We start from the raw sequence: 26,351 nt of genomic DNA on the forward strand, positions 1-26,351 counted from the left end.
GCGCCTGCCTGCTGGGAACGATGACGCGCCGCGGGCCGCCAGCCAGGGAAGCGACAGCCCAAACATCCCCACGAAACCTCACCAGCCTCCCGGGGCATCAACATCCACCCCACCAAAGATGCCTGATGGAATCCTAGGTCGCAATAGTTCTTAGCCGTCTATAGTAGCTAGGCACCCATGCCAGGCGCCGACTGCTTGCACCAGTAACCAGACATGGGCCCACAGACGACACAACGTATCGCGATAACGTCCGAGGTTATCCACGCCCCACGGACATCAGTAGCGAGAGTTCACATTCTGGACGAGCAGAAAGATGAGAACAAAGTGCCAGTAGTACAGCCAAGAAGGGTCGTATCAATAAGCTGTGTGCATATCTCCCTGTCCGGGCAGCAAGGGTGGCTAGAATCTGTGTCGTGTTTGCTGCATACACATCATCAGATATGAACAAGTATGTAGCTTTTAAGACAGTTTATACGTCTACTGCAACAGTAAATCAAACATTATTCAAGGTTTTCGTAGATTGCAATACGAAGTATACCTAGGTAACCATCCCTAGTGCGGGTCGTCGGCGACATTCATGCGACTGCAGCACACGATCCTACCTAGGTACAGTATTACACAGCATCGTCTGTGACATCAAATGCGGTTATGATAGAATTCTGGTCGTCCCCGACGCACACGTTCTATTCGTACTTCAATCCAAGCCCATATTTGCATCGTCTGCCAGTTCAGACTCGCAGCGAATCCCTCCCTAACAGCTCCAAAGCTTCATGTCGATTGTTCGTTCCGCTAAGCCTGCTGAGCTCCAAAGAGCGAAGGAAGGAGTTTGTTAGTCAAGGATCGGTGTAAGCACCAGCCGAGGAAGCTTTTATCCCGACACTTGACCTATTCCGATTCCTAGCGCTGACACTACGCCCTACATGACCGACACGTCCAGCAATCTCGAATGTCCATCTCTAACATCATATTTTTCGACGAAATCGCCTCAAGGCACGACATCATGAGCGACGAACCAGTAGAGCTCACCAACCTTGCAGCGTCCAAGATTGACACCCCACCAGAGGATGCTACACCACCCGTTCAATACCCGCGTGGTATCCGCTTGGCTTTGATAACTGTCGGCCTCGCCCTCTCCATCTTTCTCGCTGCTTTGGATTCAACAATCATCGCTACCGCAATCCCGAGCATCACCACGCAATTCCGTAGCGTCAGCAGCCTGGCCTGGTATGGCTCGTCCTACGCAATTACCAACACCGCATTTCAATCTGCGTGGGGCAAAGCCTACCAGTACTTCAGCCTCAAAGCCACCTTCATGTCTGCAATTGCGGTGTTTGAAATTGGCAATGTGATATGCGCCACGGCACCAACGAGCGAGGTTTTGATCTTCGGGAGGATCGTGTCTGGCATGGGCGGTGGCGGAGTGATGACGGGTGCGTTCATCATCGTCGCAATGACAGCTGGACCACAATACAGGGCCGCCTATATGGGTGTATTTGGTGTGACCTTTGGTTCTGCAAGCGTCGTGGGACCGTTACTGGGTGGCGTTCTGACAGACGGCCCTGGATGGCGATATTGCTTTTGGTACGTGACCCACACTTGGTATCTTGGCCGCTTGCCGCCTACAATACACTCTCCACCGATTGTCTGGCGTATGAATGTAAACCATAGTGGCATTACAAGGTTAAATCGTTGCGCTGACACTACACAGGATCAGCCTACCGATCGGCTTCGCTGCCGCGCTCACGATGTTCCTCTGCTTCCATGACCCAGGAAAGCCCAAGGATGTACCTCTCCGCGAGAAGCTTCTGAACTTGGATCTTAACGGCGCCATCTTGCTATCCGGTTTCTTCTCTTGCTTCATCCTAGCTACGCACTGGATTGGCATCATGCCTCCGACCAGTGCTCGTATCATTGGCAGCTTTATCGGTTTCGTAGGCCTTTTCATCTGCTTCGCGATCAACGAACGCTATATGGGAAGCTGCGCAATGGTACAAGCTCGCGTGTTCAAGAACAAACTCGTCTTCGCCAATCTGCTATATGCTTCCTTCATCGCGGGCGCCTTCTTCCCACTCATGTATACATTGCCAATCCAGTTCCAATCCGTCAACAACAACACGGCTTCGCAGAGTGGTGTCCGACTTATTCCACTCGTCATGGGCGTCTCACTCTTCACCATGATATCTAATGGAACGCTCACCTTCTGGCGCCATTACAAGCCCTTTTTCTTAGTGGGCGCAATTCTGGCAGTAGCTGGAAACGTAAAGATACACTCCTTGGATGCTAGCACACCGACCAGGGACTGGGTCGGCTTCGAGCTCTTGACAGCCACGGGAGTAGGCCTCGCTCTTCAGATCCCGATGATTGCGAACCAAGCCCTCGTTTCTGCTGACGACTTGGCCGCTGTAACATCGATGTCGCTCTTCATGGAGAATACTGGCACCGTCTTTTCTGTCGCATCGAGCGAAGCGGCGTTCACGAACGGACTGCTTTCAAGCCTCGCCCGCAACCTGCCCGAACTGGACGCGAAGGAGATAATGGATGCTGGCGCGACGCAGATCCGCGGGCTATTCTCAGGTCATGAGCTTGACCAGGTATTGAAAGGGTATCTGGATGGCTGTAAGACCAGTCATGTCATACCCGTAGCCTGTGGCGCAATCTGTGCGGCAATCAGCTTGTCCAACGCTGTGCCGGCGACCTTTCAAGGGATAAAGAAGCGGCTTGGGAAAAGCCATGATCGATGATTGCTGAGATGATATGGAAAAGGAAGCTTCAACACATTGACGATGTTTCAACAGGAAGACCAGGACTCAACGGTCCGGAGTTAGTGGAGCTCAACGCCCGCGCCGCGAATCGACGTGCTGTCACGCCTCACACGGTCTCTTGACAGAGCCCAGCGTGCTGGTCAAAGTCGACATGATGGAGGTGGAAAACAGACACCGGCAGTTGCACCGTGCTGATGTGCTGCAGTGCATTGATCGTCCCTGGCCGGCTGCCGGTGCAATAGCGGCGGGACGCGTTCCGCTCAAACTATATTGTTGATATGCAACCATAGCCTATCAATACATCAGGCGCTCAAAGAGTTTCGCGTTCTTGCTCGATGACTTTCACGTTGTTCGCGAGTCGTGAAGTAATCCACGTCGGATGAGATGAGCGCGTGGATGAAGCACGCGTGACGTAGCGTTGGCTGCTAACCGAATCAGGCATAGCCCGACCGTCACGAGCCATCTACGCCCGTGCGCAGCGGCGACTCAGCCATCGCCGCGCTTATCATAACAGTCCCGTCTCTCTCGCCCTGTTGTCTCTTCTGCAATGTCCACAAATCATGCCATCAAACTCATCGACTCTTAATCATCGGAGCAGGCCCTCTACCATTCTCTTCGCCTTTGGCGTCTTCGCGCAGGTCGCGTTGCTTGCCTGCATCTTCTGGACTTACACTAGCTATGGCAACCCCCGTGAGCCGACCGCCTTAGCGGAAACCACAACTAAGACATCATCAAGACCAAACGGCTTCACTCTGCGCCACCTTTTGGATCACGGCGCTGGACAAGCTGGGCCACGAGCACGAAGATTCGATGTGACTCCAGAGCGGTTTGCCGTTGCTGGTATCGACTCCCGCATCGGGCCCTTCACTATCAAGTCGGCACCAGTCAAGATAGAAAGGCCCGCGTTACGTGGCTACGATGCACAGATCCCCATGTCGCCCATGTGGATCGCCGAGGATATTCCGGGTCCGGATGTCACGGACAAGAACACCGTTATCAGTTTCGCAAACATGTCCGAAGATGCTTACAAAGTCGGCCCTGACGACGCAGGATGGATGGACGTCGATGGGCATTACAACTCGTCGGTCCCTTTTGGCTGGGATGACAGTGGCATCCGAGGCCATGTGTTCAGCGACGACACTAACTCCACCATCATTCTGGCGGTAAAGGGAACGACGGTAGCCATGTTCGAAGGCGACGGAACGTCCGTGCACGACAAAGAGAACGACAACCTGTACGGCTCTTGCTGTTGCGGCCAGGGCGGCACATATCTTTGGCGCAAGGTATGCGACTGCCAGACTGGCACCTACAGCTGCGACGAGCAATGCGTCAAGAACGAGTTACGGAAGCCGAACAGGTACTATGCCGCGACTGTCGAGCTGTATCAGGAGGTAGTCAAGATCTATCCCGATGCACACATCATGACGACAGGACACAGTCTGGGAGGCGTTCTCGCTTCTTTAATCGGCTTGCAGCACGGTATACCCGCGGTGACGTTTGAAGCATACCCACAGGCCTTGGCAGCTAAGCGCTTGGGACTACCAGCTGCCGGTGACGTTGCTCCACTCAGGAAGAATACAGGTGGCTTCCATTTCGGGCACACCGCTGACCCCGTGTACATGGGAACTTGCAACGGTGCGACAAGTTTCTGCTCTATTGGCGGATACGCCTTCGAGACCCTTTGCCATACCGGAAAGAAGTGTGCGTACGACGTGGTCAAAGACTGGGGTTGGAGGCAGAACACACAGACACACAGCCTTAGATACGCCATCGATAACGTGTATATGAAGTACGACGAGGCAGCAAAATGCCAAGAAGAGGATGTTGGTTGTGTCGATTGCTACCTATGGAAGTTCGAGAACGGGACGAAAACCACGACAACGAGTACTTCAACAACACCAACAAGTACCACATCATCGAGGACGCGGACGGAGACATGTAAGACGCCTGGGTGGTGGGGATGTCGAGATGAGACTACTACGATGGTATCAACAACATCCTCAAGCGTATCAAGTACTGCGACCAGTACAAGTACAAGTACCTGTCAAACAGTGAGTTCTAGAACCCCACAATCGTGCGTACGTGACTGACTTCTCGAAGCCCGGATGGTTCGGCTGCAAAGACAAGACGACGGCTACCGGTCCTATCACGACTGCTAAGACTACTACTACATCAGCTGCACCGACAACTACTTGCACCTCGAAGGGCTGGTTTGGCAGGTGTTACGATGACATTCCAGCGACAACTACTCCAGCCATGCAAGCTCATGCCTACTGGCGGACTGCGGCGACTGCGACACAGACGGCTCCTTAGACTTTCAGAATCTTGCATATGCTGTACGGGTGTTTTTCAGTAGCATGGTATACCAGTTAGAATGACCAATCAATCATTTTCGTTGCTGCTTATCATCACGCGAAGAAATATTGTTGCATGGTTCCGTCATCAGGTGAAGGCGCGAAGGATCAGTAACGTTTAGGCTAAACCCGATCTATGTGAGCCGTCTTTCGTATCTCTAGGCAGCCATCATCCAGCGTGTTCAAAAGGAAAACACACATAGCACACAGATTGGGAATCAAACAAGCTTTCCCAGCCTTCTACAAAATGCTTGACTTTGACTTCCACCTCACGACACCTCGTCTCTTCATATCCCACCTTAACTCTGAGAACGATGCTCAGTGCGATTTCGCGTACGAGCTAGTGTTTAGCCCAGGGCCTGCTGAGCAGAAGCCCGCAGTCGACGCGGAGAAGACAAAGATCACACCCCCTCGCGATGTTGGGAAGAATTTCATCGCGAAGGATGTTGAAAGGATGGAGCTAACAGGCTATGGCCGCTACCTGGTCTCGCTCAGACAAAACTCAGCTTTGAACATCAATTCACCGCATGAAGACGAAGACGTCCCATTCTCGAAGAGACGCCTAACGCCAATTGGCATCGTGTCAATGCAACTCGCGCGCTTCCCGTCCGAACCGTCCGCACCAACGATCCCAGATGTCGGGTTCACTTTCCTCCCCCGGTACCTCGGAAACGGGTACGCTACTGAAGCTGCAGCGGGCTTGATGGAGTACTTTACAGACGAGAAAGGACTCAAGGAGTTTTGCGGTTTTTGTAAACCGGAAAACACGGCAAGCGCAAATGTTTTAAAGCGATTGGGGTTCGAGGAGAGAGGTCTAAGGGAGGTAGATGGTGTCGTCGAGGGAGAGATATTGAGCGCGTTGGTCTGGACAATTGGCGTTGGGCATGAGAAGGGCGCGCTTGAGAAGCGAGGCTTGCAACGCGTTGAGAAGCGTTCGTGGAAGTGGTGGCGTTGAAGCCAGTCAGGTGTCTCTGCGGAATATCATCAACTTTAGAGAAATACTATGCCCCATGCTCAATCTCGACTGTGATCGTGTTACAGAAATACCCTATCAGCGTGATGAGGATGCCGGACAGAGGATCGGAAAGAGTCCGCGCGATGACGTCTGTGCGTCGGCCTAAGTCTTAGCGCAGTGCAAGCCCGTCTTCAGCCGAAGCTCGCATCCGTCCGATGCTTCAGCTTCGTCGGATGTTCCGTCGAGTGTTTCCTTTCACCACAGGGTGCAGCCGCGCGCTCTGGTAGCCGATTGCTAACTATTCGCACTCAGCTGACGCGACATTATTCCACGAGATGTCAACACCGGATGCACTGGCAACGACGCGTCCGGAGAAACGGCGCAGACTTGAGCGCGTCGCAGCGGCCTGCGATCTGTGCAAGAAAAGAAAGGTAAAGTGCGACGGTGAGCAACCATGCGCCTATTGTACTCGGAAGGATCGCGCGGCTACTTGCACGTTCAGCGGCCCTCATGCACGCCCACAAGCGCATTCTGCCGGTCACACTCCCCTTCACGGTGTCCGTTCCGACGATATCCACCGTCATCACCCCCGTTCAACTGGCCATACACCTCATAACCGCGATCGAGATGAACAGGACGATGCTGTGCGACAAAGACTTGATCGCGAAGCTGCCGAGGATGGAACATCACTCTCGCCAACATTGAGCAGAGATGATCAACAAGGCGATACAGTGGTGCCTCTTGAGGGTCGCATCCTCCGTGACGCCCAGGGAAAATCCATCTTCATTGGCGACTGCGCCCCGCTGTCTTTTCTGCAGACAGTCAGGCATCTCATCACATCCGAGGTGGACCCAAGAGCTACTGTTCAAGCTACACGCGACCCCATCATTGAGATCGCTCGGCCTGATTCAGCGGATCAACATTCATGTCCTCCCATTGATGTGCATCAGGTCGACGCACTAGTCGACGAGTTCATGGCTGCAAGTAGTGGCCTCGTTCAGCTCTTCCAACGAGAGGATCTTGCTCCCGAACTGAAAACATGGGCAAGCAGCAGGAATTCGAGTTCAGACGATGCTGCAGCTGCGGTCTTCTATCTGGTCCTTGCGATCGGCGCCCAAGAGCGATTCGAGGAAAAGGCAGAAGCCTGGTTCAATACCGCTCGGGATGTGCTTTTGAAGCATATGTGCAGTAGCATGAACGTGTCTACTGTTCAAGGCTTTGCCCTCGTAGCCATCTACATGCTCCGAGCGTCTCAACCGAATGGAGCCTACTTATACTTCTGTATGCGGAATGAGAAGGAACTGGCAGTACATAATACGCTAACTTGTTTCAGCCCTGGCTGCGCGTGCCGCATACGCAATCGGCATACACCGAACGGAAGTGAACGCATCCTTTGGCGAAACCATCAAGCTGGTGCGAGACCGGATCTGGAAGAGCATTCGCGTCACCGACCAGTTGATAAGGTAAGATACCACTACAGATGTCCTCGACCAAAGTCTCATACGTTGTGGAGGCACCACAGCTTCACTCTGGTAGTATATGCTGATCCTCTGCGTCCCCGCGTAGCAACGCATTAGGCCGACCTCCGTCCACATCAGATGTCGATTGCACCGTCAAATACAACACTTTTGAAGACAACACCGAAACCGATGATGCCAATATACTGGATGCCAGCGTCCAGATCTTCATGATTATTGAGCGTGTCGTTGTGGAAGTGTACTCTCGCAAACGTATATCACTACGCATTGCAGACTATGTTTCGCGACAGTTGAAGAGCTGGGCGTCCAAATGGCTGCAGAAATTATCTCATCTTACGACCAGACCTCATTCCCGAGAAGCCGTAGTGGGTGCCTGCTCCACGCTCTGCTCCTATTACTACGGCATCATGCTACTCACCCGACCTTTCCTCATCTACGAGTTATATGAGTACATGGGCGCTCCTCTAAAGAGCGGAGGCTCACAAGCTGATCACCAAGAGAAGCGCAAGTACGCAGATGCTGCACTTGATGCCGCATCGACGTTAGTGGATACACTGCTAGTCGTTACGATTACAAAGCAGTTGCCTCGTAAGATGCCACTGATAGTGTAAGTAAAGCCACCTTGACCGACTGACTTGGCTAACAAGTATGAGATCCTGGCTCTTCACGGCTACACTCGTTCTTGCCGTCGGCATCCTTGGCGACTCAGGACTCATGTTAGTGGACAGCTGCAAAGATGCAATCACTTGCATGGACTACTTCGGTCAAGTCGACCCTCATGCCCGGCAATACTCACAGGTCGCGCAATCGCTACTCAAGATTACCACTGCACATGCCAAGAAGAGAGAGCTGCATCTGCGCCGTAAAAGGAAGCAAGCATCGTCAGAATTGTTTGGCCTATTGCCTGGAGAGTCAACTAACATCCCGGCCCAAGTGGACGAATGCGACGCACAGCTCGGCCACGGGTCGCTGGTCTCCCGAGAATCCGTTCAGCGCCACGTGTCTTCCGCAGCGCCACTCGATTGGACTATATACGATGCTGACTTCTTTGCCATGCCATGGCCGAGTGAGAACGATCAGGGTCTCCAGGATTTCCTGCAGCCGGGCACTCACAACCTTGATGGCGTATCTGTGGCTGACATACCGCTTTTCCCCATCCACGACCAGCAGATGGGCGGTGACTTCTTCCCGTAAGTTCGAGATGGATGCGATAGCGTCACGAGTGGGTTTCTTCTTAAAGGTCTCTCCCAGAGAAACTTCAATGCACGACTTTTGTTTCACTAGTCTCGTCTCTCGATGTTCTCAGAAACGGTATCAGCTTGGTGCCTCCAGTTCCGACCAACTCTTGTGTCTTCGGCTTTTCGGCCGCCAACTCCGTCGAGGCGGAAGCTATATCTCGTCTCTTGGGACCGGTAGTGGGTTTTCCCATTCGGCTCGGTATGATGATGTACCTGGTCACCAAGGCGATGTGTTTGTCGCGGAAGCCGCTGAGCGCCGCGACGGCTTCGTTGAATGCGGTCAGAAGCTCAGTGTTGTCTGTATGGCTATCGACGTAGCTTCGAATATTTGCGATTGCTTGGACATCGTCAAGGAAGCGGGCATGGGGCCCGGGCATGTATCCACGCATCTCTGCGTGAAAGCCGCCGCTTCTCGAATGGTCGACAGAGAGGACCGCATCGAAGAACTGCAAAAGCGAAGACTGGCCGTTGGAACCACCACGATAAGCGCGCCATGTGCCTTTTCCGTTACCTTCGTCGTAGAGAACGCCGTTTGGTAGACCTGCACTCGCCATGTTCATGCTCCCAGCCAGGAAAGGTCGGATGGTATGGTAGAACATCTGCGGGTCACACCGCTCGTCCATGCGTTCCAAGAGCTGGCCAATGCGCTGCATTCCCTGTCGGAAGTATTGCAGGGCGTGTATGATCGTTGTGGCATCATCAGTCTCGACAGCTTCAATAGCACCAAGCATGGCCTCGATCAACGGGCCTGCTCTTGCTTCCATGGCATTCGAAATAATGAAGAACCACGACTCATCATCGGTGCCCGTCGCTGTGTGTAGTGCAACCATGTTCTCCGGTTGCGTCAAGTCGGCGTCTTCGTTGAGTGGTGTCCAGTTCCATAAGTTCAGAGCTGCATATGTGGCCACTGGATGCACCTCAAGATAGTCGGCAGTCTGAAGGAACGACACAGTGATCGCTGGGGGTAGTCGCTAGCTTCCTTGTTAGCGACTGGAGACTTTAAGGTACTGCGATTTCATGCTGACATACCTCTGATGGCTCGGGACCTGCCCATATGTAGCCCTGGGCTATGACAGCGAGCATCGAGTGTGCTCTCTGCCATTCTGCTTCACTGGAGAGATGCGACGTATCGAGAACGGGCAATTCGTCAACCCATTGCCGTATTTGCTGTGTCTCTATGAGGGTTGGAAGTTGCTCAACGATCTTTTCCCATGGTTGATAGTAGGTGTGCGGTAAGCGTTTTAGTGGTGGTACGGCAGGCAAGAACCCGTTCTTTGAGATGCCGTAATTGGGGAGCGCATCGGGTGATGGCAGGACGGGGATCTTGTGAGGGCTCATTGCGGCGGAAAAGGTAGCGACGGTAAAGTTACACAGTAATATCGGAAGAGTATGTCCTTCCTTGTAGCGGCGAACTCCTGCTTTATTGCGCTGAAGAGCGAGGTCCACACTCACCCACGGTCGCGTTCCGATAGTCTTCCGAGCTCGGAATGACGGAAGCAATGTCGGATGAGAGTCCGACACCCCAATGAAGAAGGTGCAAGCTTAGTTTGACGCAAGCCTCAAGCCTCTTGCTTGGAGACGTAATGGCCAGATCGTGATGCATATATAGTCTGACGCCGTCTTCTCAGTATCATTATCACATTCGTACATCACATTGCATCTCGTTGGTTCCCCAAGACATACCCTAACCGACAGCACATCATCACCATGGACGCACCTGCCGCAATCCAACAGCTTCGCCAAGGGCAAAAGCCACAGTGGCCAACAAACGCCGAATCAGCAGACTTTGCGCATTCGCTCGACCAAAGTGCAGACATTCCCAAGACGTTCCGACCCGAGTTTGTTGTTCCCAGCAAAGCGCAGCTAAAGCGGAAAACCCTGAACGATGACGCACAAACCGCCAACCCTGCATCAACACCAGACGACGAGGCCATCTACTTCTGCGGTAACTCTTTGGGACTGCAACCGAAAGCTGTTGGCGAACACTTGAACGCGTACCTTAAGACATGGGGATCAATCGCTGTTGGCGGTCATTTCACCGCCCTCGAGGACTCGCCGCTCACACCCTACCAGGACATGGCTGCTGGGTGCTCGAAGAAGATGGCTGACATTGTCGGCGCATCCCCTTCAGAAATCGTTGCCATGAACACATTGACCATCAACCTGCATCTGATGATGGCTGCATTCTACAAGCCAACAGAGAAGAAGCACAAGATTATGTGCGAGTGGCGACCTTTCCCCAGCGACTGGTATGCGATCGAGTCGCAAATAGAATGGCACGGTCTCGACCCCAAGAAGTCTATGCTACTGGTCGAGCCGGACGACGGATACATCATGACCACCAAGAACATCCTCAAGCTCATTGACGAGAATGTCGATGAGCTGGCTCTCATCATGCTGCCCGGTATCCAGTACTACAGCGGCCAATTACTCGACATCCCCACCATCACCGCACACGCACGCAAGCACAACATCACCATCGGATGGGATCTAGCACACGCTGCCGGAAACGCCGAGTTGAAGCTCCACGACTGGGATGTCGACTTCGCGTGCTGGTGCACATACAAGTACATGAACGCCGGTGCCGGTTCCATCGCCGGTGCTTTCATCCACGAGAAGCACGGCAACAACGACCACTACAAGGGACTGAAGGGCTGGTACGGCCACGACAAGTCATCACGCTTCCTCATGGACAACAAGTTCGTTCCTACACCTGGCGCGCAGGGCTTCCAATGCTCAAACCCATCGATCGTCGACCTCACATGCTTGGCTGGCTCGCTCAGCGTATTCGAGAAGACTTCCATGGCCGACCTGCGATCACGATCTCTACTCCTCACCGCATACGCCGAGCACCTACTTGCTCAAATCGCGGCGCGCAACATCAAGGACGGCAAATTCCCCTTCGAGATCATCACACCCACAGATCCCCGCTTCCGCGGCGCTCAACTGAGTGTGCTGCTACCAGAGGATGTCTTTGATGATGCAAGCGCGGCGCTAGTAGAGAATGGTGTTGTCTGCGACAAGAGGAAACCCGGTATCATTCGTGTTGCGCCTGTACCGATGTACAACACTTTCAGCGATGTTTGGCGGTTTATGCAGATCTTCGAGGAGGCGATACGGGAGAAGGGTCAAGGGCAGGCTCAAGAGCAGCAGTCGCAAGGGACGGCTGTGGAGGCGAGGTTGTAAATTAGTAATAGTCAGTTAGATGTCTTTTTTTTAGCAGCACTAGACGTTAATCGACACGATTGTTGCCAGAGGCTCGTCTATCTGTCTCTCACCTGCTCGCAAAAAGCACCTCGCGCTTCCGCTGTACCCAAATTCTGTAGTGCCAAGTTCCCCACTCGCCTTCACCTGGTCTTTCGATTGCAGCGCGGTAACTTCCCGCTAGTTGCAAGACTTCCATAAATAAGTACTCGCTGTATCTTAGGGACGCTTTGTCTCTATCTCTCATCCAAATTCGATACCACAAACAGCGACGACAATGGCGGGAGTGGCTAAGAAGCAGGCTCTCCGTGCGTTCAAGGGGTATGTCAATCCATACAAACTCTCTTCCCCCAATATGGCGTAGAGCAACACTGACTAGAGGATTGTACAGCTTACTCGAAACCGGCGCATACTCCGATCTCACCATCACGTGTGGCAGTGACACGTACAAAGTGCACAAAGCGGTTGTTTGCGAAAGGCTTGACTTCTTCGCGCGTGCGCTCAGATTTGGTGGACAGGTGAGTATCGAATACATTGTGCAATGAATGAGAACTGACCACTCGAGAAGGAGTCCCAGAATGGAGTTATTGCCCTTCCGGAAGACGATGGGGCGGCTGTCAAGCTCTTGATTCAGTATTTGTATGAAGGAGAGCATGCACCGCTACTACCCGACACCAAATCATCCGCCAATCTTGAACCAATCCGTCCTCAACCCAACGAGTATGAACATGAGCCTTATACCTACGAGTTTCCTCATACTTGCACCGACAGGACAACCAACGGTGCATGTAATTATTACAGAAACTGCCCGCATCATACATGCAACTATCAAGAAAGCTTGAATGGTTATGAATCGGATGTTGAGTGCTGTGAGAACTTCGTTTGCAAGAAGTGCAACGAAACACCTCCACCACTTCCTGTCAACGGCGCATCCGATCAGCTTCTACTTCACTCCAAGATGTATCAAATCGCGGACAAGTACAACGTTCCTGGGCTCAAGGACCTGGTAATAGAGAAGTTTCGCAGATCCTGCGGTCACTTCTGGGATGACGATCTTTTCCCTGCTGCGGTGCGCCACGTCTTCTCTAGCACACCTTACCACGATAAAGGCTTACGCGATCTCGTCAGTGCCACGCTCAGCGATCATCTCGACTTGTTGCACAAGCCTGAGATAGAGGCTTTGGTCGTCGAATTCAACGATTTGGCCTACGGTTTGCTGAAGAACAAGTCGGGAGCGGGTTGGCGTATGTGGGTTTGAATTGCAGTCGGTAGATCCAGCTTGATTGAAAGGAAAGAACAACTGCCCGGTTGACTCGGGGAAATTCATCTCACCTAGATAGTCATCGCAACCCTCCATAGTATATATCAAAAGTGGTATCTACATGAGGCAATAGGCTCGAGCCATCATCACCAAGATAATTTGGTATATGCAAAACAGGTTGTGCTACTCAATATATCCTTGTCTGGACTTTGACTATATCGACACTGTCGAAATGAGCTCACTTTCACCACATGACTAAAGAGCGCCGGAGTAAAGTGGCGCCGGCCGCAAAGGTTGGGGAAAGAACCACCCTCCACCCGTCGACACCTTCAACGTCATCTCACCCGTGGACACCTTCAATGTCCTCTCACACGTGGACACCTTCAATGTCCTATCGCCCGTGGACACCTTCAATGTCCTATCGCCCGTGGACACCTTCAATGGCCTCTCACCCCACACTGCAATCTCGATCAACGATAGATATGGAGTCGACTGCGCAGGTGAAGCTGCTTTCAGCTGTCAAGAAGTGAGTGAGGTCATGCGAAATGATCAATCTCAAAGCTAATAGCCTTCAGTCTGCTCGACACTGGCGCGTTCTCCGACCTCACTGTAACCTGCGGTTCAGATACATACAAGGTCCACAAGAACATTGTGTGTTCGCGTGTGGATTTCTTCGCTCGTGCCATAAAGTTCGGCGGCAAGGTGAGTTTATTGGCCCTCTAGACTGACCGAGTATTCGTTGACACGACCATAGGAAGCGAACGAGGGCACTGTCGATCTGCCCGATGATGAACCTGCCATCATCAAACTGTTATTCCAATGGATCTACGAGGGCGAGTATGGGCCTAGCGAAGACAAGACACCGGCGTCTCCTGCAGTTCTGGAGTCAACCTGGCTCGTCTCGATGCGTAATTATGCGGCTGCGCGACGCGATAGGGATTCTATCCCACCTCATATGAGGAACGAACCAGAGATCAGCGAATCAAAGATCCCCCACACCTGTCTATTCGAAGGATGCATAGAAAAGGTCTGCCAGCACCATACCTGCGGAACTGATTGCGAATACAAGTGCGCTGGCTTCATTTACCGTACCTGCAAGCCCATCACAGGAGAAGCCAGCAACAAAGCTAAGGCGCTTCTCATCCACGCCAAGATGTACGAACTTGCTAACAAGTATAGTATTGCGGACCTCAAAGATCTCGTCAAGGAGAAGTTCCAGCTCGCTTGTCAGCTATAGTAGGACACTCCTACCTTCGCCAAAGCAGCTCACTACGTCTTCTCTACCACCCCAGATCAAGACAAAGGCCTACGGGACATCGTGGCCTCCACTATCACTAGTCACGCGAAGATACTCTTGGAACGTCCGGATATTGAGGCTCTCTTGAGTGAGTTCAACGATCTAACCCTTGATCTACTCAAGGCCCAGGTGTTTATAGCATCTTTCGATGACGAAGGATGGAGGTTGGCACCTGGTGGTCACGAAGGGTGGTCGTCACTCCGCACAATCGGCTCTTCATAGAGACAGCAGGAAGACGATCTTGCAGTTGGGAGTGAAGCAAACGAAGAACATGAAACGTACGAAGACGCCTCGACATGTAACGCCATCCTGATGGCTCAAGTAGACACCGCTACCAAATCTACCGCATAGTCCTCATTCCATGCACATGTATCGTTTCGTCATCCCACGAAAGCACATTCGTTCCTCACCTCTCCATCTACTGCAACCTCACCTCCCCCTCCCCAGTCTTAATCCCAAACTTACTCAACCTAATCCTCGGCACAACCCCCACAAGCACCAACACACTCGCAACAATAACAGCCCAATGCTGCACATGCGCCAAGTTCAAATTATACGTCGTCCACGTCGCCGCGCAAATCGTCGCAAGCCCCAGCACCGCAATAACATACCCAGCCATCCTATGATACTTATAAATACTCTTCGCGTTGTCCACACTGCCATAAAGCTGCGGCACATAGTACTGCGTGAACCCCACAATCGCCTGGATGTACACAAGGATATAAAAGGTGAGGCCGAGGCGCGCGTGCGCGGATTCAAAGTGTTCGTGGCCGGGGCCGGCTTTGTTCATTTCGATGATGATGAGGCCGGCGGTGAGGGCGGAGGCGCCGAGCGCGTGGAAGAGGAAGTGGGCAAGGGTGCCGGAGCGCTTTTGTTCGGGGGTGTGGGTTGGTTGGAGGACGAGGGCTGCTTGGATGGCTAGGAGGAAGCCGGCCTAGGGGGTATCAATGATACGGTTGGCGGGAGGGGGTGATTAGGGTGGTGTTGTGGCTTACGGAGTTGAGGAGCTGCGTGGTTGGGCGGTTAGTTGGTGGTGGGCGAGGTTTGAGGGGTGAGGGGCTTACTGGGTGGGCGGAGAAGAAGATGAGTTTGTTGGAGAAGATGGCTCCCCAGATGATGGCTGCGAGCTTTTGACGCGTTAGTATGGGCGTGGTATGCGAGGTGTTGAGGTGCTTACAATCCATATTCCTGCTTGCGCGATGGGAGCGGTGCCTGGATCTGTTAGACTTCTTCCTTACAGCGTATGCTTGACAGCACATACCGATCCACAGGTTATGGTAGAGAGGCTGCCCATGCATCTGGCTCGCATCTCCTCTTCTGCCTAGAAGAGGCTCTTGTTCACTCTGTCCGCGCGCCGCGGCGGCATTTGGTGGGATTCCCGTCGCAGAAGCCATGCCGTGATGTAGAAACTCAAACGCGATGCTATGAACAGCCTGAGAATCAAGAGAGGTCAAAGGGTATAGTGTCAGCCTGCGACAGGTGTCTGAGGGGTGCGCTTCGGACTTTAGGCGATGAGGAAGCTCCGGCAGACAATGACGACAATACGAACCCCTGTTCGTATCCACCAATTAGCGCGATGCGGATGTCAGATGCATTGAGCTCCGGCCAATCAGCGCCGAGATGACTAAACCGTGGAGAAAGTGGTGATGTTTGCATTGCGGGTTTTGGGGGGTGGAGAAGACGTTCTTGACGCGAGATGCATGTCTAGCGCGTCCACAACGGTCGCGTGAGACATCTTCATCGCACCACTAGACGCACATGAGGAAGCTGAGCATCGGTATTGGTGGTTTGAGTATATTCTCGTCTCCGTTACATCGTTGCTATTGTACAAGTTTGCGCTCATCAGTAGCGCTGCGTCAGCATAGTCATCCCCGCTGCGTGTCAAGGTATCAAGTCCATGTATAATATCCCCCCTCTTTCTATCCCAAGGCAGAGTTTGCTGCCATAATGCCGCCTAATGAACCATACTACGGGGAATCATCCTCCACCAGCTGCGTTCGCTCCAAAGTAACAATACGCCGTCAAATGCTCATGCATTCGCCTTGAAAACATTACATCCATTAACAATCCAACTGCATAACCAAACTAAGGATATGAGATGCGAGAAGCATCCCAAGTAACAACCAGCGCCTCTAGTGCGATGGTAGTAACGTGGACCACTGTCATGTTCGGTGTGCCTAGTAGCACGTCCAGTGGCTCCCCAACTGCGCCGTTCGCTGATGCAGGTAGGAGCAAAATCGAGTACCGTGCCTCGATACAATGTGTACGTGTGCGTAAAGGTAAAGTCACCCACTCTCACTTCTTCTTCATGAGAGCAGGCTGTTTCGAAGGGTCGGCCGGATCCAGGAACTTGGTCATGGCAAGAGAGAGTTCTTTGAACTCCACCGGCTTCGTGACGTAAGAGTTGAAGCCTGCTTCCACGCACTTTGCGTAAACATCACCGAGGACGTTCGCAGAGAGCGCGATGATAGGGTGGCGGCGGTAGCTATGCTTCTTCTCCCACCGCCGTATTTCTTTGCAAGCTTGGTACCCGTCTTTGTTGGGCATGTGTAGATCACACTGGACGACGTTAGTGCTGTACGAAAGAAACAGACGTTGCTACTTACGAGGATGATCGAGTAATAGCCGGGTGGCTTTGCAAAGACGGTATCGGTAGCTTGAACACCATCCTGTACCGTCTCTGTTTCAATGTCGATCCTGGCAAGGAATTTCAAGATGACCTGAAGACTATCAGTATGCGCAAGAAGTTACATGTAGAGGCCACTAACCGTTTGGTTGATCTTGTTGTCTTCGACCAGCAAGACCTTGTGGTTCTTGCCACCCACGCGGCGCTTGAGTTCTTCAAAGACAAGCTTTTGGCTGACAACGACCTGCTGTGCGCTGTCTTGATTGCGATCCGTGCTAGACTCACGCTCTTTCTGTGGGTCGAAGATGATGGCAAACTTCGAAGGTTTGAGAGGACGGTAGATGAACTGGAGGCGTCGATCCATGTGAAGCTGCTCGTAGTCATAGACCGGTGCTTCTTTGATCAGCTCCTTCTTCTGGGACGGATCCGAGACTACGACAACGGATGTGTTCCCGTACGCCATGGAGCTGAAGATCTGGTCCACGATGGCGTGCACCTCGGCAGTGTCGTGCAGCACGAGAACAACATGGGTGAATAGCACGGGATTATCGCCGCCCATCATCTTCTGCGCCTCGATGACGCTAGCTTGACCCGTCACTTGATGAGGTATCCCTTGAGGAAGCGTGTTCCTGATGTGTCGGATCGTAGCTTCCCTACTATGCTCCAATGGGCACACCACCAGAATAGAATACATGGGAGGTTGTAGAGCACTGCCAAGCGGTGACAGACTACGATGGGGTGAGGACGCACGGAGGGTCTTGTCCGAATCGATGGAGGTGGAAGAGTCGGGCTTGGGGGCTTCCTCGCTATCGGTTCGTTTGGGTGGCAGAGCTAGTTTTATATCCGGGTCTGAAGCTGGGCTGGCCTCTTGCAGGTACGAAGACGCAGAAGATCTTTCCGAACGCAAGCTCGACTGTCCAGTAAGAGCGGCACTTGTCAAAGAGTGATCCGAGCTACCAGAGGAGAGGGACGGAGAGTCGCGCGAACGCTCAGAGGCTGACAGACTAGATGCAGGCGACCTGACAGGTTCGCTCTTGTCCGAGGAGACGCTTGATACGCGCTTGATCGGTGCTTGGCTAGGATTTTGTGACTGAACAAATTTCTGAAGAGCCGAGGGCTGGGGTAGTGGAGGCACTGCTGGCACTGCGAGCGGTGTCTCAAAAGCTGGCGTGCCTGGTGTCGACACCTGCGGCCTGGGGAAGTCGTCGGCAGTGGGAAGCCCAAACTTGATCGTGAAGAAGAAAGTCGAACCCTTGCCTGGCGCACTTCGTGCATCCATTCTACCTCCATGTAGCTCCACGAACTGCATAGAGATAGCCAAGCCGAGTCCTGTTCCGCCGTGTTGCCGGGTACTGCTGGCGTCGATTTGACTGAATCGCTTGAACAGGTACTTGGCCTCAGCATCTGTGAAGCCTTGACCGGTGTCCACCACTTCGAACCGAACCATGGTCTCGTTGTCTCGCAGGGGCCGAGATCGATCGGGTGGTTGCAATCTGCATCGGATAAAGATCTCTCCTCGCTCGGTGAACTTGATTGCATTGCCAACCACATTAAGAAGGACTTGGCGAATGCGGAACTTGTCACCCTTGACCTCTGCTGGCACACCTTCGTCCACAAGGTAGTTGAGTTCAAGGCCTTTCTGTATGGCTAAGCCCATATTCAAGTCATTGACCTCTTCAAGAAGCGACGGCAGATGGAGCCATTCCATGGACAGCTTGATCATACCGGCTTCGACCTTTGACAGATCGAGAATGTCGTTAATGAGGTTCAGCAGACTGTCGGTACTAGCTTTTATGATGTTGACATGCTCCAACTGCTCAGAGTTGAGCGTGCTGTCAAGCAGGAAGTTGACCATGCCGGAGATACCGTTCAGAGGAGTACGGATCTCATGAGACATGTTACTGAGGAACTTGGACTTTGCATCCATGGTTTCCTTCAACGTCTGCTCGAGCAGCTTGTGGTCATTGATGTCGGTAGCTGTGCCATACCAGGTCTCTTCATCGCCGTCTTCAGAGAGTGAATTCTCTAACAAGATCCTGACTAAATGCCACCTGTAGTCACCGTCTTTGTTGCGAAGTCGCACTTCGGTGGAATAAGATGCCCGTCCATCTGCATCCTTTGCAACCCTGAGAATACCAGTGCTTGCTAGTTTGGACAACTTGGCCTGAGGCATGTCCATGCGGTCTGGTACTGATCCACCTGGGCTGGTGATTGTTCGCTCAGTCTCCGATGAAGCGTCCGATGAATTTGAATCGGTTCTACCGTGATCTGCTGGCATCGAAGTGGGCACATTGGCTACTCCGTGTTCATCTAACTCGGGAAGCTTGCACTTGACAACGTCATCAGGGTGCACATGCTCCAAGAAGCCGTTGCCCAGGGCATGAATCTCACTTTGGCCAGAGAAAGAAATCCACTGCGAATTGCAGAACGTCAAACCCCTGCGATCTGACACGACAAACACAATCTGTGGGCTCGAGTTCGCCAGCGCGCGGTATTTGGCTTCCGACGCGGCCGTCTCCTGTTGTCGGGAAGAATTGAGTTCGGCAATATGCTGTTCGTGAAAGTCCATGTTGGTGCCGATCCAGTGAACAATCTGTTGACGCTTGTTCTTGAGTGGGGCGACGCGTACATAAAACCATCGGTATTGTTGATCAAATCGTTGCAGTCTCACCTTCTTCTGCAATTGCTGGCCAGTGCGTAGCGATCTGCTCCACTCCTCCAGATACGAATCGCGATCCTCTGGGTGAATTGAATCCCATGGGTCTCGCAACACCTGGCGTTGATCCTGGCCTCTATAGATGAGGAACTTGGAGTTGACCCAGGTGATTGCTCCGGTATTGGGAGCGGCGGTGAAGATCTGCACCGGTAACGAGTCGGTGATTGTGCGGAGTAGACTTTCTGAAGGAGGTGGCATTTCAGACGTTTCGGTGATGGACGGTCTCCTCACGTGACCATGCGAAGCGTGAGGCTTTCCTCCGGGTGTTGTTGCCGAGGGCAAAGACTGGAACGACGAGCTGAAGTCTGCGCCGTATGAGTGCAAGAACGAGTGGCCTCGATTGGAGTTGCTCTGCATCTGGGCGCGACGCGTGCTCAACGACTCGTCTGGCTTATCGTTACGTGCCTTGGAAGCATCGTCATTGGCCTGTTCAGCTACTGGGTTTACAGTCACTCTCTTTGCAGGACGCTTGTCTGTCTTGCGCGCAGCTTGTTCAAGAGGCGTCGAAGTTGGAGCATTCAGTGTTTTACCATATTGTTTTCTAGCATCGAAGTAGCTTTCAACCGCTTCGCTACCTGTAAGATGGCCAGGGGTACCGCCCATGGAGTGTCTGCTCGAGAATCCGACGGAAGAAGTGTCCCAGCCCGGTGTTCCGGCGATGGAGTCTCCGGGACTGTGCTTGGATCGACCCGAGTAGTCGGAAGGACTAGTAACACTGCCCGCTGCTGAATTGGTGATGTCTTCCAGATCAAGGTGGAGCAGATCGTCGAGGCTATCGGAATCCGAGGGGAGGCTAATGCCGCCAGAAGTGCCAGCTGTCATGCGCCGTTGTCGGACCGACGCGACTTGAGCTTGAGCATTGGTGAAGTGCCAAGCATTGGAGAATGACGTAGCAAGGTGAGGGCCAAGGTGCTTCAATGAATTGGTAAGGTTCCGCGGATATGGCACGATGGGGGACAGTATGGAAAGAATCGCAATGGGCGCTTTCCTCACAAAGCCCTCCTTGTTCAGCGACGTTGACATGGATTGTTCGGACTGTCTCCGCGTCATGGACGGCGTTTGATTTGGCGTGGAGGTTGCTGGAGACGCCATGATCTGAGATAGAATGGGATGCACCAGAGGTATATGTGTGACGGTACTGGCCTTGTCAACGCCAATGGCCTCAACCATGCCAAATTGTGTGTAGTCTTGAGGTGAACGCGACGGGTTGAATGTTTCCTCGTCGACATTGCCTGTAGCGAAGAACGGATTGGCATCAGCATCATTCTGGATAGCCGGTGACGGGGCGGGCGACTGTGCCCATGGTGAGCTTGGGTACTGTTCGTACTCTTCATAGCGTTGCGGCAGGCGGGGATCATTTGTAGCCAGATTGGCACGGCCACGAGCAGCGGCCGCTTTGTGGGCTTCTTGTGCAGCAGCACTGCCCTGTATCGCAGACGGTTTGGTCTGCTCCGGTTTGTCCTTATCCAGGTCCTCTTTAGATGTCGTATGTGAAGTTGAGTAATCTCTGGTCAAAGTGACCAAGCGGCCTCTCTCCAAGACACGATTGACACCTGTATTGTCGATGAGAGCATCTGGCTCGTGGTCGAGAGCACGCAGCACATGGTATACAGCACTAGGAGGCGAAGGCTCTCCCACACTAGAGAATTCTGGATCGCTAAAGGTAGGTCCACCTGTTGGTGTCGAGCCAGCGAATGCAGGAGAGGCGCCATCAAAGGAAGCCTGTGAGACCTGCCTTAGCGGATGCTCTGGCCTGGCAGGCATATGGGGTGCGTGGCTGGCAGACCTCATTGGACCTCTTGGCCGGTTGAGCGACGCCGATGTGGACGTATCTGGAGCAGCGCTGGATTTCTGGCGTTCGTGGCCGGCGAAGGAGTGATGCGAGAATAGCTTCGGTCTGCGTTCCGGAATCATGGTGGAAGGGGGCATGTCGGCATGTTCATAGTCGCGTGAGCTTGGGTTCTCTTCCGATTGGAAATGGCTTGCTGCTTCCTGGTAGGTGGCTGCATGCGGGCTTCCCTCGTTCCCCATGGCAGTAAAACTAGTCTTCTGGCCCCATGGCACGTTCTCGATATCAGACGCATCCGCTGGTACTGCCAGGGTGGCTCTTTCCGCTCCATAGTGGTCGCGCATGATGGACGTTACTGCCGTCCACCAAGCAGCAAGGCCGGGCTCGGCACCCAGGCGCAGTACGATGTCGTAAAGATTGGGACTCGGGAATCGCGGGTCTTCTGCATCCGGGCTCTGGTAGTTTCTTCCTCCGGGGGCGAAGGGCGTGCTTGATGCGGCGGGGGTGCTGCTCTCGGAGGCGATGCGCTCTTGCGGGGTCGCGTACTCTCGCGACTGCCCCGCTACTACCGTGGGCGACAGGCTGGTGAAGGGCATGTGGAATGCCGAGGCCCATCGTGGCGTGTTTGGGACTGAAGGGAAGGGGTAGGATGGCGTTCGAACGGCATGGGTGGCGGTGGGCGTGGGTGGCATGCTGCCGCGAATGGTCCTCGCCGACTCGGTCGATTCGGTCGACGTGGTAAGGCCTGTAGGAAGCGGCGGGTTCGGGCTCGGGGTTGGACTTATAAAGGCGCCCTCGAGGGTGGGCGAGATGCCTGGCATGGGTTCCTCCTTGATGGGCGATATGCGGCGAGAGCCCAGCGCGACAGCGGAATTGTTCGACGAGCTCCGCATGCGCGCTCGCTGCTGTTGCTGCAGCATCTTCAGCTGCAGGCCGCGCAGTCGCTCCACCTCCATCTCGTCGGGCGAGGCCTCGCTCAGTGGCGCTTCTTCCGTGGCCAGCTCGTCGGCACCAGCGCCTTCGTCCTCGTCGCCCGGCTGGCTCTCTGCCTCGCTCAGTTCGCTGTCGGTGGCGGCATCGTCGCGGGGGTTGCTCGGGTTCCGGGTTCCAGGCGAGGGCTGCGAAGTTTGCGACTGATATGTCTTCGCGTCGCTGGCGGCCAGTCTCTGCAGTGGCGGGCGCGTCGTGGGTGGCGGCGCAGTCTCTCTCTTTGAATTAGGAGAGGGTGACGGGGCCTTTGTCATTATTGCATTCCCCAGTCTCCCACAGAACGCGCAGGTGGTGTCGTGATGGGGTCGAGGCAGCGGCGGGCATAGATGGGATGGTGAGCTATGACGTCGCGGAGTGTGCTCCTGGCAAGAATGGACGGTGAAGCGGCCTCAGCACATGGACAGGTCAACAACACGACTTAATGGCCACCAGTGGTTTTCGCACTGTCAGACTGCCAGCAGAGGCCGAATCCCACCGGAGCGCAGAGACAAGCTGGGAGTGCTTGGTGAGTAAGAATCAGGTGGTGGGCTCATGCCAGGATCAGGAGCAGGATAGCCTCGCGCCCATGGGCTTCAACACACGCCCGCATACACTTACAGAAACGTCGAGGCCGCGCACTGCACGCGCTGGACAAAAGCAGTTTGGATGGATCGTGGATCGCGTAAATGATGTGTATTGGCGCGAGGGACCGTCTTGCTCCTGTCTCATTACAGCCGCCCGCTTGGACGAAATTGACTGTTGGCTGCGAGCCGCTAGATCACGGCCAGCGACGTCATCAGGGTTTCTCGATACTCCAGCCGCGCCTACGCCGATCTGGAAACCTCCAGCGACGCCCAACCTCCACAGCCCGTACTCACCGCACCGCATTCTCCCTCTTCGCTGTCTCTACATCGTGATCCTGCCTTCACCACCCATCCACGCCGACCGCTCTTGGGGCGCTCTACATGGCGTCAACTACTATTTTAGCGATGGCCGACGGGATGCCACGTTTCCCCATTGGATGGGTACCCCTGCACATTTCCAAGACGGTTTCCCATGACGTCCCAACCCGGCTAGCGCCAGCAGCTTTCCTTCCGGAAGCCTCAGAGACGCTCGACGCACCACCGTTCTCGACACTACTGAAGAGCCTCACTAGCGACGCTGCTGTCCCTCTCTCGATTGACGTGTTGAATACGCTATCCCGCAAATTTGGCCGTCCTGTCGCGTCTCGGCCCGAATCTGCGCCTGCCTACAAGTAGCCTATGGAGCCACTTGTGGTGTCATTGTGCTGGAGGGCGGACCATGCGGCTGGATCTTGCAGTATACCAGAGTACACTAGGAAGCCTCAGCGGCTTTGGCGCTTCCATTCTTCTAGCTCCTGTCAAATGCGGCGGGGCGGAATCCCAAGACAACGTGGTAACAATGTGCCGAGCAGCTGCCATGCGAGACACGCTGCCCTCCAAACTTTAACAATCTCTACCCGTCAGCTGGCGGGTACCTGCCTCACGTGCGAACACCACGGCTGACAGGTACCCACCGCCATGCCCGCGTCACCCTCGGCAGAGGTATCGTGAGATCAGATAATGCCTGCTTGCAGCCCTGTACTCGCAATCTATCTTCATCCGCGACTTACCGCGCTTCCGTTCCGACGCTCGGAACGACTACCCCTACCAATCATCATCCAGAGGTCTTCGAACGGGTACCTTACATTGTCCATTACTACCCAACGCAGATCTACAGACAATCCCAATATCGAGACGCCACAGCCGTCTTCGGTGAGGATGATCTTTGTGCGAACCGTTATCCAGGGTCCGCGGAGCTTTACCTATGGAACAACCACGGTACCCAATCGCCGATCAGATCGTGATGATCGCCACCCCAGGGACGCGAACACGAACGTTTAAGCCGCGCGTAGCCTATCCGTGCGAGATCTGGCACTACATCTCTCCATGAAGAACTATGATTATTACCGAAGAATGAGCTGTTTCGCATATTTAATGGTGTATGAACAAAGGACCATCTACATCTTACAAATACCATCTGCCTGCGCACCAGCATCGGATTTAACCTTGCAGCACAGACCACGTGAATATGTCTCGCCATTTCCTGCGCCAGTACGCGAACATGAACAACAACACTCGCCATAGACGATATTCCCCAAATCAAAGGGCCAGCTACGATCTAACAAAATGCAATTTTGCGTCACCGGAACGTAAGCGTGTAAAAGAGCCAAGCGAATGACGAATACATCTACTACTAAATTTCCAGCAAGCCTCAAACACACCGACAAGACAAGACCGCTCATTCAACAACCATCAATGAAACGACCGCAAACCACATTGATCTAAGCACTTCCAACACTTTGAACATCCTCGTCTTTTCCAATCCCTCTGCGAGTACTGGCAGCGCTACCAGTATTACCCGCACAGAGATCCAGCACCATATCTCCTCTGAACTCCCCCGTACACATCAAACTCGGCTCATTAGTCCTTGTCCGTTCAAAGTAGTAGATCTTGCACCACTCCTCTCCGTTGCACTCGATCGGGGGGCACACATCACCGTCGCAGCCCTCCTTTGCTTTAAACGACACCTGGAGCCCATTCCCATATCCGGGACACATATCAACCTTGTGTTTCCTGTCTTCATTAGACATGTTCAGGTCGTCAATAGTACGATGGTTGGTGTCGTTGAAGTTGATGCCGTAGAGTGAGGCATGATCCTGCGGATCGGCACAATCAAGGAGTGAGATGTCATAGTTGAGCCTATGGTAGGATGCGTTGTCCAGCGGATTCTGTACAAGCGCGTACTCGAACTGCGTAGCTTCATCTGGTTTCGCTGGATTGACGATTTTGAGCGAGATACCCTGGCCGCGCAGTTTATCCTGATCTGCGCAGTATGCGTCTGCGCCTTCGACGTTTGGACAGGTAACGCGGTAGGGCTCGGTATAGCTTCCACCTGATGCGATGGCGTGTGGGATGCTTTCTTGCCAGGCGTTCCAGCTGCCATTGTGAGGAGGTACGACCGGGCCCTCCGGGTCAAGTTTGGTTCTGTTTCCGCCCATAGGCCATGCGCCGATGGAGAAGGCTACGAACTCTTCTTCGCAGTGGTTGTTGATAACGACGTTACCGTACTCCGGTCCAACCTCCGGCACCGAACCGACTGACGCAGTGGGAGATGCTGGTGACACACTCGATGCGGTTCCACTTTCACCGCCAGCCCCAGCGCCGGTACCCGCACCAGAAACCATAGCCGGAAACGCAGAGCCTGCGGAAGACGCCACAGGTACGCCCATGGACGACATGAACTCCAAGACCGAACTCATCGACATGCTCCCCTCAGCTGCCGATGTCAAGCCCAGAAGCGGTGCCTCGCTCTTCTTGACTACGCCTGCGTGTGAGAATAGGCTGGTCTGTTGGCCGTGTGGTATTAGTACCAGGGCAAAGCCCAAAAGCATAATGTACTCGGCGTAGAAAACCATCGTTGAGATTTGGAGTCGAAGATATGAATGTATGCGCTATGAGGAACTGATCGTCTGCGTAGCGTTGTTGGTAGAGATCGATAGAGAAGAGCGCCGTGTTTTGCATGTAGTAGAAATTTGTAGGGAAAAGGTGTATGTGGAGGAAGATGAAGGGAGAGAAAAGAGTTGAAATACATCCGTTGTTTCTGCCATGAGTCTTTGGCGATGACTTGGAGCGATGCGGG

General features: G+C 53.6%; 11 protein-coding genes across 11 annotated transcripts; 7 read left to right on the forward strand and 4 right to left on the reverse strand.

Moving 5' to 3' along the window:
* Nucleotides 1-1,000: 1,000 nt before the first annotated feature.
* Nucleotides 1,001-2,734, forward strand: J4E86_006786 (uncharacterized protein; the record flags this gene model as incomplete). The annotated part of the gene is made up of 3 exons (XM_051447310.1): nucleotides 1,001-1,581; nucleotides 1,709-2,602; nucleotides 2,644-2,734. The coding sequence occupies 3 exons, from the start codon at nucleotides 1,001-1,003 to the stop codon at nucleotides 2,732-2,734; spliced, it is 1,566 nt and encodes a 521-aa protein (XP_051301795.1).
* Nucleotides 2,735-3,322: 588 nt separating this feature from the next.
* On the forward strand, nucleotides 3,323-4,921 carry J4E86_006787 (uncharacterized protein; the record flags this gene model as incomplete). Its single annotated transcript, XM_051447311.1, has 3 exons — nucleotides 3,323-4,700; nucleotides 4,736-4,813; nucleotides 4,863-4,921. The coding sequence occupies 3 exons, from the start codon at nucleotides 3,323-3,325 to the stop codon at nucleotides 4,919-4,921; spliced, it is 1,515 nt and encodes a 504-aa protein (XP_051301796.1).
* Nucleotides 4,922-5,363: 442 nt separating this feature from the next.
* J4E86_006788 (uncharacterized protein) lies at nucleotides 5,364-8,743 on the forward strand (the record flags this gene model as incomplete). The annotated part of the gene is made up of 5 exons (XM_051447312.1): nucleotides 5,364-6,048; nucleotides 6,699-7,352; nucleotides 7,405-7,534; nucleotides 7,638-8,156; nucleotides 8,203-8,743. The coding sequence occupies 5 exons, from the start codon at nucleotides 5,364-5,366 to the stop codon at nucleotides 8,741-8,743; spliced, it is 2,529 nt and encodes an 842-aa protein (XP_051301797.1).
* A 64-nt stretch (nucleotides 8,744-8,807) lies between these two features.
* Nucleotides 8,808-10,125, reverse strand: J4E86_006789 (uncharacterized protein; the record flags this gene model as incomplete). The annotated part of the gene is made up of 2 exons (XM_051447313.1): nucleotides 8,808-9,758; nucleotides 9,817-10,125. 2 exons carry the CDS (start codon nucleotides 10,123-10,125, stop codon nucleotides 8,808-8,810), a joined length of 1,260 nt encoding a protein of 419 aa, XP_051301798.1.
* A 369-nt stretch (nucleotides 10,126-10,494) lies between these two features.
* BNA52 (Kynureninase 2) lies at nucleotides 10,495-11,973 on the forward strand (the record flags this gene model as incomplete). The annotated part of the gene is made up of 1 exon (XM_051447314.1): nucleotides 10,495-11,973. One exon carries the CDS (start codon nucleotides 10,495-10,497, stop codon nucleotides 11,971-11,973), a length of 1,479 nt encoding a protein of 492 aa, XP_051301799.1.
* A 295-nt stretch (nucleotides 11,974-12,268) lies between these two features.
* J4E86_006791 (uncharacterized protein) lies at nucleotides 12,269-12,536 on the forward strand (the record flags this gene model as incomplete). The annotated part of the gene is made up of 2 exons (XM_051447315.1): nucleotides 12,269-12,312; nucleotides 12,383-12,536. The coding sequence occupies 2 exons, from the start codon at nucleotides 12,269-12,271 to the stop codon at nucleotides 12,534-12,536; spliced, it is 198 nt and encodes a 65-aa protein (XP_051301800.1).
* Nucleotides 12,537-12,949: 413 nt separating this feature from the next.
* On the forward strand, nucleotides 12,950-13,385 carry J4E86_006792 (uncharacterized protein; the record flags this gene model as incomplete). The annotated part of the gene is made up of 2 exons (XM_051447316.1): nucleotides 12,950-13,235; nucleotides 13,351-13,385. 2 exons carry the CDS (start codon nucleotides 12,950-12,952, stop codon nucleotides 13,383-13,385), a joined length of 321 nt encoding a protein of 106 aa, XP_051301801.1.
* A 349-nt stretch (nucleotides 13,386-13,734) lies between these two features.
* J4E86_006793 (uncharacterized protein) lies at nucleotides 13,735-14,489 on the forward strand (the record flags this gene model as incomplete). Its single annotated transcript, XM_051447317.1, has 3 exons — nucleotides 13,735-13,778; nucleotides 13,828-13,954; nucleotides 14,007-14,489. 3 exons carry the CDS (start codon nucleotides 13,735-13,737, stop codon nucleotides 14,487-14,489), a joined length of 654 nt encoding a protein of 217 aa, XP_051301802.1.
* Nucleotides 14,490-14,967: 478 nt separating this feature from the next.
* J4E86_006794 (uncharacterized protein) lies at nucleotides 14,968-15,943 on the reverse strand (the record flags this gene model as incomplete). The annotated part of the gene is made up of 4 exons (XM_051447318.1): nucleotides 14,968-15,483; nucleotides 15,545-15,676; nucleotides 15,727-15,761; nucleotides 15,811-15,943. 4 exons carry the CDS (start codon nucleotides 15,941-15,943, stop codon nucleotides 14,968-14,970), a joined length of 816 nt encoding a protein of 271 aa, XP_051301803.1.
* Nucleotides 15,944-16,844: 901 nt separating this feature from the next.
* On the reverse strand, nucleotides 16,845-22,924 carry J4E86_006795 (uncharacterized protein; the record flags this gene model as incomplete). Its single annotated transcript, XM_051447319.1, has 3 exons — nucleotides 16,845-17,108; nucleotides 17,156-17,269; nucleotides 17,318-22,924. The coding sequence occupies 3 exons, from the start codon at nucleotides 22,922-22,924 to the stop codon at nucleotides 16,845-16,847; spliced, it is 5,985 nt and encodes a 1,994-aa protein (XP_051301804.1).
* A 2,069-nt stretch (nucleotides 22,925-24,993) lies between these two features.
* J4E86_006796 (uncharacterized protein) lies at nucleotides 24,994-26,127 on the reverse strand (the record flags this gene model as incomplete). The annotated part of the gene is made up of 1 exon (XM_051447320.1): nucleotides 24,994-26,127. The coding sequence occupies one exon, from the start codon at nucleotides 26,125-26,127 to the stop codon at nucleotides 24,994-24,996; it is 1,134 nt and encodes a 377-aa protein (XP_051301805.1).
* Nucleotides 26,128-26,351: the final 224 nt, after the last annotated feature.

The sequence above is a fragment of the Alternaria arbusti genome, assembly GCF_024043155.1.
Source record: "Alternaria arbusti strain BMP 1465 chromosome Unknown scaffold_8, whole genome shotgun sequence".
Lineage (NCBI taxonomy): Eukaryota > Fungi > Ascomycota > Dothideomycetes > Pleosporales > Pleosporaceae > Alternaria > Alternaria arbusti.